The sequence below is a fragment of the Fukomys damarensis genome, unplaced genomic scaffold, assembly GCF_012274545.1.
Source record: "Fukomys damarensis isolate Sample0158 unplaced genomic scaffold, DMR_v1.0_HiC HiC_scaffold_73803, whole genome shotgun sequence".
Classification (NCBI taxonomy): Eukaryota; Metazoa; Chordata; class Mammalia; order Rodentia; family Bathyergidae; genus Fukomys; species Fukomys damarensis.
In genome coordinates, this window is record NW_022974715.1 from 12,888 (window position 1) to 23,593 (window position 10,706).

Consider the following 10,706-nt stretch of genomic DNA (forward strand, 5'->3'; position numbering starts at 1 on the left):
TTTCCCAGAGACCCTATCTCTCAGGGAATTTTTATGGAGCAAAGCTATGAGGTGAGGTGGATACAAAATGGAACAAAACTATAGTCAACTAGTAAGATTACAAGTACAGTTGCTTAGGTAATATTGGCTCAATGGGAAATCACAAGGTGGGCATGAAGTAGGAGAAAACCATGATCAATCAATAGGATTACAAATATAGTTGCTTAGAAAATATTGATTAAATGGGAAAGCAAGTCAAGTAGCAAGTGTACAAAAAACAAACAAGGATTTTCTGTAATGGATGGATCAGGGACCTTTCCTGGAAGGGGTGGGTTAAGGTCTTGGTCCCCTACCCAGGGGACTGATACCTATTAAGAATATCAATCACCATGTGTGGTGGTGCATGCCTGTAATCCCAGCACTCGGGAGGCTGAGGCAGGAGTGTGAGTTCCAGTTCCAGGTCAGTCGCAACTACATAGTGAGACCCTGTCTCAAAAAAACCAAAAAAAAAAAAAAAAAAAAACAAAAAAAAAAAAAAAAAAAAAAAAAAAAAAAAGCAAAAAAAAAAAAAAAAGAATATCAATCAATGCTACTCATCCCTAGGGGAAGTATGTGAGTATGGTAGTTTCTTTATATAATGCTAACCAATGAATGTGCCTTAATTATTTTTCTATGTTGAGGACCCAGCTTTGTCTAAGTGCCTTATAATAATTTCTAACTAACTCAGCTATATACAACAACAGGACTGCATAAACAGCACATCAGCCCACAGGGTTACCTGAGGGACAGTAGTGCTGAGCAAGTATCACCATACTAGGAAATCTCCAAGAAACTCATGGACTGAAAATGTACAGCAACTCAAGTCACACAGAACAGATTTTAGGAAAAAGGACTGTTGCCTCTTCCAACTTCCTTCACATAGAAAATATTGTAGCCTGGCAGCAAATTTTGCTAGCACACACAGAAATAAGTGACCAGAAATCTGTTTCCTGCTTGATAGATGGGCCGCCAGTCCCCAGATCCCCCTTTAAAAAATCTGTTTCCCCCTGGTGGTAAACTGGAAAACCTAGCAACAGCAATAGGTAGTGCAGTGCAGCAGAGGTGGGGAAAGAAGTGAATGGTGACCAATGGCTTGAGAGAAAGATGTAGATGTATGTAAGGGATTTAAACAGTCTTGAAATGTTGATACTTTCTATACTGGAGAGGAGATTGAAGGGGAATGGAGCAGCCTTGGGCTGTACTTGCAGCATCAACAGCATCCCTTACCCCAACCCAGTGACAAACAGCAGGATAAAATAGAGAAGTTCCAGTGGGAGCAAAACAGGGGAAGCTATGATAAGGCTGTACAGTAAGGGGCTGGGAGAAGCCCTGGGTTGTACCTTCCTGAGGGTACCACAGCAACCTACAGCAAGGAGGCTTGAATGGGCCAGGGAGAGATATCCAAAAAGGTTCTGGCTGAAGATTGTACCCAGCTCCTACAAGATAGGCCCTTTACCTAGCACTAATCTTACTGCACAATTGGCAGGCTCACGCAGCACAGTTTTGAGACACTACTTGTCTTGGACACTAACAAAGAACTGTGCACTCCAGAGGAATCTTATATTTTTCTTTGTTGGTTTAGTTTCCTTTTTCTGGCTGATTGACTTTTTTTTCTCCTCATTTTTGTTGTTTAGGATTTTATCTTTATTTTCATTTTGTTCTACTCATCTCCTTTCTCTTGTTCAAGTATCTCTTTTGATTTTATATATTCATGGGAGTGAAAATTATGTCTTATCTTTCTCTTTCACTTTGATATTCTTTTGTTTTTATCCTTCATGCTTTTTCTCCTGCTCTCTTCTCCAGTTCCCAAAGATTGGGTGATTATCTGTCATCCTCCAACCTTGTGTCTACTGTATTTACCTTCATTTATCTCTCTGTTTTGCCTCCTATCCCTCTTAAATTTACCCAGAGGATAAAATCACTCCACTAAAAAAATTTCATTGCACACAAGTTCTTGGTTTATGTTGGATTGTGTTCTATAATAGTAGGTCTTGCTTCTGTGGTTAAAGGTACCAAATTAATAGTTATCACACTTTGCCAGTTTCTAGGCTATGCTTGGTGATATTGATGTTGGCAATTGCACTAATTTAGCCAGAGTGTCATACCTGCTTTAATCAGTTGTTCTACCTTGTATGACAATACTGCAATTGTTTGAGGCCCTAACCATCACCATAGTGCAGTACCAAAGGACTGAGTGCTGAACTAAATAAATATTAACTTCTGATCCTTAATAAATTATGAAGGAAGGACCTTGGAACAGATACAAAGACCAAGAATCACATATGTCCAGAAAAGATCTCTGAGGAATAATCATTTCTAGGGAAGCCTAAATACTAGTGATAAAGCTATTTTCCAAAAGAAATTTACAAGCATCAATGCAGAAAACAAATAAAACAAACAAATAAATAAACAAAAACAAAAATGATAAGATGTAGAAACAAAATGCAATCCCAGACCTCCAGCTCACCAAGGACAAGTCCAGCAGACAACCAGATAGAGGAAATCAGAAGTCAACCACCTGAATTTTCTTAAATGATGGGAGCAGAAGTTAAAAGAAAACAGATGCATGAAAATAATCACTCAGGTAAAATAAGAAATGATCAAAATGAAGGACATGCTCAATGAATTTAGAGTAGATAGAAATAAAAAATAGAGGAGCTTAGGAAAATGATGGAAACTGTGAATGCCCAACATAGGAAAGAAATGAAATCAAAGAAACAGATTAAAATAGAAATACAAGGAGATTAAAAAGTCTACCGAAAGTATCCATAGTAGATTGAAGTAGTAATTTTTTTTTTTTTTTTTTTTTTTGGTACCAGGGATTGAACTCAGGACCTTGTGCTTGTGAGGCAGGTGCGGCACCACTGAGCTAAATCCCTGGACCCTGTAGCAGATTGAATGAAGGTAAAGATGGAATTTATGATCTTGAAGATAGGATTTCAGATAATGACCATGATAAGAAAGAGACTTTCAAAATAGTAAGGGACTGTGAAAAATCAAATCAACAGCTACAAGATGATGTAAGTAAGTAAGTAAATAAATAATCAATCAATCAGAGTCAATGAGAAAACTGGAGATAGTACAAAGGCCATTAAAAACATGTTCAAAGAAGTAGTGTTCAAAGAAGCACTGAAAAAAATTTGACACACAAATAAGTGAGGTATATAGAACTCCAATTAAACATTCCAAAAATAAAAATAGCCAAGATTCCAGAAACAGCATAAGAACAGAATATTATAAGCTACTATAGAAGAGAAGCAAATCAAGTATAAAGGAAACCACATCAGAGTATAGCAGACTATTCAACCCAAACCCTTAAGTGAAGGAGAGTTTGGAGTGAAGTATTTTAGGTCCCGAAAGAAAACAACCTCCAACTCAGACTGGTGTACCCTGCAAAACTTTTTTTCAAATTCAGTGGACAAATAAGCTACTTCTATGATAAAGAATAATTGAAGAAATTCATGACCACTAAACCAGTTCTACAAAATTCCTTGAAAGATACTTTAGTTGAAAGACTTTTTTTTTTTGTACCAGGGGATTGAACTCAGGACCTTGCACTTGTGAGGCAGGTGGTGGCACCACTGAGCTACATCCCCAGCCCAGGAAGGATACTTTAGAGAGAAATAATGAAGACCACAATTCCAAGAGCTCCAACAGAAAGAAGCCATCAGGGAGGGCAAGCAACTAAACAGAAAGGTAAGGCAGGGAACCATCAGCTGGAAAGTAATATGACAAATATAAACCAATACATATCAGATATAACCATCAGCATAGATGGCCTCAACTCAACAATCAAAACAAACAGACTGGAGGAATGGATCAAGAAACAAGATCTAACAATGTGCTGCATACAAGAAACACCTTTTTAAATTTTCAAAAATTTTTTTTGTCATTTTGAGACAGGGTCTCACTATGTAGTTGAGACTGACCTGGAACTCACTATGTAGCCCAGGCTGGTCTCAAACTCACAGTGATCCTCCTGCTTCAGCCTCCGAAGTGCTGGGATTACAGACCTGTGCCACCATGCCTGGCAAGAAACACCTTTAACTGAAAAAAAATTTCATAGAAAGCCAAAGGACAGAAAACAATACTCCATGCAACAGAAATCCAGAAAAAGAGCAAAGATAGCTATTCTATTTGCAGACAAGGTATAATTTAGTCCAAGTCTGATTAAAGGAGATAAAGAAGGTCACTACATTCATGTGAAGGGAACAATTCAAGAGGGGGAGATAACTACCACAAATATATGTGCAACAAATTCCAACGCACCCAACCATGTAAAACAAATATTAATGGACATGAGAAATCAAATAAGCACCAATGCAATTGTAATGGGGGACCTTATTGATGTACTGTCACAAACAGACCAACTAGACAAAAAAATCAGTCAAAAATTATCAGAACTATACCAAATATGTGAATAAATGGACTTAGTGGATGTCTACAGAGTGTTCCACCTAAAGATATCAGAATACACATTTTTCTCAGGTGCACATGGGATGTTCTTCAAAATAGATCACATACTAGCCCATAGAACAAGCTTAAGTAAATGCAAAGGAATCAAAATTATCCCCTATATATTGTCAGACCATAGTGCAATGAAATTAGAAATCAACAGCAAAAGAAGCCACAAAAACTCCATGAACACATGGAATTAAATTACACATTCTGAAAAATCAATGGGTCATAGATGAAATTAAAGAAGAAATTAAACAGCATATACAATTAAATGATAATACTGACACAGCATTCAGGAACTTATGGGACATCATAGAAGCAGACCTAAGAAGGAAATTTATAGCATTAAAATCTCACCTCAGGAAAACAGAACAAGCTCAAATAAACAAGGCAATATTGAACTTCAAAGGTCTAAAAAGAAAAGAGCAAGTCAAGCATGAAGCTCATACAAGGGAGGAAATTATAAAAATCAGAACAGAAATTAATGAAATAGAGACTAAGAATATAATACAAAGAAAAAATTAATTTAAGAGTTAGGTCTTTGAAACATTAAATAAAATTGATAAACACTTAACCAACATCAAAAAAGTAAAGAAGATTCAAATTGACACAATTCAGAATAAAAAGGGTGAAATCAGAACAGATCCTGTTAAAAATCCAGAAGATCATCAATACTTACTTTGAGAACCTATACCCTAATAAGATGCAAAACACAGAAGAAATGCATATGTTCCTAAAGACATGAATTGCATGGCTGTTCTAGGGTAACTGCTATTGTTAGTACTTGTAGCCACCACCATTTGCCCATGCCAACCAGGGTAGAATGGCCAGATCCAGACAATTGCACAGAGCAGAAAAACTGTCATTCTGAGCTGAGGAAGATGGCAGATTGCTGAGCGGTGGGAAAAAGGCTTGGTGCTGAGACTTGAAGCCCACTAGGAGTTGGAAGAGAGGCACTGTAATAAAGATGCAGCAGACTGCAGCAGTTGGTGAGTACTTGGGATCAGCACCACCTCCAGGAGCCTGGACTTGCTGTGGGTGGAGAGCAACTTGAACCTGCAGCAGAACCATGCTGAGTTCAAATGCAGTGGAGGTCAGGGAGCTCAAATCCTACCTTGCAGCAAAAACCAGCCTGACACTCAGTGGACTATGGCTGGATCACTAAGATTCATCAACTGAGATTTGCATGCTGCAGGCCACATTGTCTACCCATGTTGGAAGAGACATACTTTGAAGAGGACATTTATTTTCTTTTATTTTTGCTCTGTTTTTTCTTTCTTTCTCTCCTCCTTCTCTGCCACCTCTTCCTCATCTTATTCATCTTCTTGTCCTCCTACTCTTCCTCCTCCTCGTCCTCCTCCCCATCCTCCTACTCCTCGTACCGCTCCTGCTTGTGCTTTTTCCTCTTCTTCTTTTCTCTCTTTCTTGGTCTTGCTTGGGTTGTTTATTTTTTCATTTGATTTTTTTTTTTGTAACCAGGGATCGAACTCAGGCCCTTGTGCTTGCAAGGCAGGCAGTGGTACCACTAAGCTAAATACCTGGCACAGTATCTTTTTTGATTGTTTGTTGTAAGGAGATTTCTATAGCAAAAAGAAATCAGCAACAGAGTGAAAAGAAACTGTGGGCAGTAGGATGGTATTTTAGTAGGACCTTCTTTTGGCGTGCTGAAGGCCCTGGGTTAAATCAAGAGGACTACAAAAAACTCTAAAATGAAATACATAGTATAGAAAAACAGAAATGACAACTCAGACTTGGAAAAAAATTAACTTGTCATTCAAAAAAGGACTAGTAGCTAGAATATATAAGGAATTGAAGGAAATCAGTAACCTCAAATTGAAAGTCGCAGTCTCAAATTGGGCAACTGGGATGGACACATACTTCTCAAATGAAGCAATACAGATGGCAAATAAATACATGAAAAACTTTTCACATTCCTGCTCATTAGAGAGATGCAAAAGAAAACAAGGCTGAGATTCTAACTGCCTTCAGAAGGGTAGCAAATATCAAGAAAAAAAGCACAACAAATGCTGGTAGAGGCTGTGGGACAAAAGCAAGACTTCTCCACTGTGGGTGAGAACGTAGAGGGCCGAAACCACTGTGGAAATCAGTGTGCAGATTCCTTCCAAATCAGGATCAGAGGTCCCGTTTGCCCCACCTATTCACTTTCTCGGTATCTTCCCCAAAGAATTAAAAGCATCAAAGCACAGGGATTACTTTTCACCAGTGTTTACAGCCCCACAGCTTCTAATATCTAAATCTTATAAACAATCCAAACGTCCACCAAGTGATGAATGGATAAAAAACATATGTTTTTTTTTTTTTTTAACTCTTAATTTTTTTTTTTTATTTTTTTGGCTACTAGGGATGGAACTCAGGACCTTGTGCTGTTCAGGTAGACAGCAGAACCACTGAGGTAATTCCGTGCTCAAAAGGAATTGTACTTTGATGTTTTCTTCTTGTGCTGGTGATCCAATTCAGGACGCTGTGCTTCCGAGGCAGGTGGCAGCACCACTGAGCTAAATCACCGGCCATTGTTTCCTTCCGTCCTTCCTTTCTTTTTTTCTTTCTTTCTTCTTTCTTTCTTTCTTTCTTTCTTTCTTTCTTTCTTTCTTTCTTTCTTTTTTTTTCTTTCTTTCCTTCTCTCTCTCTCTCTCTCTCTCTCTCTCTCTCTCTCTCTCTCTCTTTCTTTCTTTCTTTGAGTAGTACTAGAAAGCCATACTCAAGTGAAATGTATTAAACACAATTGTGTAAATATTGGATGATTCGGAGCTGGGGGTGGTTGCGCATGCCTGTAATCCCAGCACTTGGGAGGAAAGAAGCAGGAGGATTAACACGAGTTGGAGGCCAAGCTGGGCTACAGAGTGAGTTCAGGGCCAGCCTGAACAAGAAATGACATCCTGGAAGAATTGAGGACTCTCCCAAGGGAGCGAGGCACAGGGAGCCCTTCACTGAGGCCCGGTGTTTGCCCGAGGCTCTGCGGGCCGCTGTGCCTCAAGGGAAGAGGTGAGACTGGAGGAAGCCCCTGGGCGGTGCAACAGGTCCTGCCCTGGCAGCTCAGGAAGGTCCTGGGAGGAGGAGAGAAAGTGGCGAAGCTCCACCCCCGGGAGGCGTGGCCAACCCAAGGCGGGAATCTGGAAGGCAGCACAGTGCACTTCCTGTGGCAATCCTTCCTGTGGCAATCCAATCACTTCCTTTGGCATCCTCCCAAAGCTCAGAGCTGCTGTGGGCCTCCTTGCGGAGCTCAGGGCTCTGTGAGCCTCTTGCTGGGAGAGCGCACCTGCCGGCAGTCGCCATCCTAGGCGGGCAGAGTCCTCGGGACTGGGAGCGGTCCCCGCACCACACTGGGGTGAGTGGGAAGCCCCACACCCTGGCCAAGAGCTCCGTGCCCAGGGCTGCGAGAGTTTAAACTCCAGGGGGGAGAGCTAGGGAACAGCAGCGAGGGAGGAGGCCCGCCCAGCAGGCTGAGGCAGAGAGGGTTCCTTCCTAGGGCCATGTTTAGGGAGCCCGCCAGGCCTCCCTTGCACAGGAGACAAGAGCCTCAGGGCCTGGGCAGCAGCTTGGCTGCTCTGCTCCAATTTCAGGCTGCCGCCTGGTGCCAGGCATCTGAGCGGCTCGGGGCAAGTGGGGACAACGAAGAAGGCCGACTGCTAGGAGTCCATGCATCAGAGGGGCCTGGGAGGGTTCTGTGGAATCTGCCATTAGCTACCAGGTGTGGCCAAGCTGGGATGAACATGTCCGTTGGGGTGGGGCCACGGGGGCTGGAGAATCTCCTGTTGTGCACCTGCACCAAGGATTCAGGAGCCCTCTGTCCTGGGCTGCTGGCAAGAGTCGCATGAGAGGACGATTGGAAGCGCATCCTTTCCACCGAACTTCTAGAAAGAGGTCTGTGGAGCAGGGCCTCTTTGGCAAAGGGTTGGAGATGAGATCTCCGTAGGGAAGGCAAGGTACACGTGCATCCACCCGCATCCTGGCCGGCCAGCACGGAGGGGGAGAATCCCAGAGGCAGGATCTGCATTGTAGAGGAGGGAGAGTATGCGTGGGAGATGCACTGGTCCACTGGAGAGGCCCGTTTTAGGCTTGCAGTTTGAGAGAGTAGCGTGGGACGAGGAGGAGGAGTAGAGCATCCGTGGGATGGAGAAGAAGGGTGTGTGGAGTTAGGATTTGAGCTGGGACCGAACCTTGACCTTGTCGTTCTCCTTGTAGAATCCCACAGAGGAAGACCTTCTGCGGTCTCCTGGCAACGGCAGAGATGAACCCCTGGTTTGAGACGCTTGAGGAAATGGACGACTTCCTTCAGGTCTTCTCGGATCCGTACAAGGAGCATGCGCAGGCCCAGCCCTGGCCCGAGCCACAGCTCGGCGTGGCCGAGACTGCTTCTGGAGAAGGCAGCCAGCAGGGCTCGAGCCAGAGCCAAGGGATGCCAGCCTGGGCGGCCACGGGGATGACTTCTGCCTCCTGCCACGTCCCCGGAAGTGTCCTCACCCAGAATTCCGCAGGAGCCCCAGGGGAAGCGCTGGATGCGATCTTTCCTGACCTGGCTGCGATTTTTGAGTGCGACGACCAAGTGACGTCCCAGACTGCTTCTGGAGAAGGCAGCCCGCAGGGCTCGAGCCAGAGCCAAGGGATGCCAGCCTGGACGGCCACGGGGATGACTTCTGTCTCCTATGATGTCCCCGGCAGGGTCCTCCCCCAGAATCCCACAAGAGCCCCAGAGGACGAGCTGGATGTGATCCTTCAAGACCTGGCTGAGATTATTGAGCGCGATGAGCAAGTGACGTCCTGTCAACAGGTCAAACCCTCGGCAGGGAACCTGACGACCCAGGCCATGGGCACCACTGATGGCCAGAGGGCCAATGTCACTGCAAGCAGGACGACTGGCTGTGATGAAGGTAGCCAGGTGCAGGACACCAGCGCTGAACCCACGCTCAGTGACGTCCAGATGGCGGCACGGGGTGGCAGTCAGGTGAATCTCCCCATCGACCACCAAAATCTCTCTGGTGGCCAGATGATAGTTCCCGGGGTTCATCAGCGCTTTTACTGGGCTCCCATGGCAACGTCTCTCGGTGACCAGAGCCAGAGCCTCTACGTGAACCACGGGACCGTCGCGTGTCCCGACCAGAGCGTCCGTGGGGGCCAGATGATGACCCGAAGCAATGGCCAGATCCTCAGTGGGGGCGATGAGCTCACAGCAGCACCACACCCAGGACTCCCAGCCTTCACAGTTTCCCCTGTGATCCCGGAGCAACTCCCACCGAGGAATTGGAACTTACAGCCGATGAGCTCTGCGTTCCTGAAGAAGCCTGAGAGTGGGAAACCCTACGTGTGCCTTCACCAGGACTGTGGGAAATCTTACTCAAGGTCTTCTTACCTCCGAGTCCACCAGCGCACACACAGTGGTGAGTGGGCCTTCAGGTCCCGTGGAGGGCCAGTGGCTACAGCCGGCCGCCTTGACAAAGCTTTGAGGTCACTGCACACTGTTGACACCTACCTCAGTGTTGCTGGCGATTGAAGCTAGGTTCTGCCGTAGGCTAGGCCACTGCTCCACCCCTGAGCTCTGTCTCTAGTTCTCTTCTCTGCTTGCTTTCTGCCTTCCTTTCTTCGTTTCTTTCCTCCTGTGTTTCGATCTTTCTTTTCTTCGTTCATTCCCGCTGTTTTTCTTTTCTTGTACTATCTGTCTGTCTGTCGTGCTTTCTTCTTTCTTTTGGATCCCCCCACCCTTCCGTCCTGTCCTTCATGCTTCCTCTTGTTTGGTCCTAGAACCCGAGCTTCAGCTCAGCCCCTTCTCTGCCTTCCAATCTCCTTGTATGTGTGTATCCCTGTGCCACTTCAACATGTAGGACATCTGTGATCTGTACAAGGAGCATGGGCAAGGCCCATCCACCCTTGAGCCACAGCTCTGATCTTCCTCGTTAGCCTATCCCTTGTTCTGTCCCTAATGCCTGCCTCAGTTCCACTGGAGCCTGACCAGCATCTGTCTGTGTCTCGTGTGCAGGAGAGAAGCCCTATGCGTGCAACGTGCAGGGATGCAAGTGGAGATTCATCTAGTTCTCTTCTCTGCTTGCTTTCTGCCTTCCTTTCTTCGTTTCTTTCCTGCCTTCTTTCCTCCTGTGTTTCGATCTTTCTTTTCTTCGTTCATTCCCTCTGTTTTTCTTTTCTTGTACTTTCTGTCTGTCTGTCTGTCGTGCTTTCTTCTTTCTTTTGGATCCCCCCACCCTTCCGTCCTGTCCTTC

The 10,706-nt window shown here is 44.6% G+C and overlaps 1 protein-coding gene across 1 annotated transcript; it reads left to right on the plus strand.

Moving 5' to 3' along the window:
• The first annotated feature begins 8,508 nt into the window (after positions 1-8,508).
• LOC117285003 (Kruppel-like factor 18) lies at positions 8,509-10,521 on the plus strand. The gene is made up of 3 exons (XM_033760710.1): positions 8,509-8,591; positions 8,680-9,872; positions 10,469-10,521. Exons 1-3 carry the CDS (start codon positions 8,509-8,511, stop codon positions 10,519-10,521), a joined length of 1,329 nt encoding a protein of 442 aa, XP_033616601.1.
• Positions 10,522-10,706: the final 185 nt, after the last annotated feature.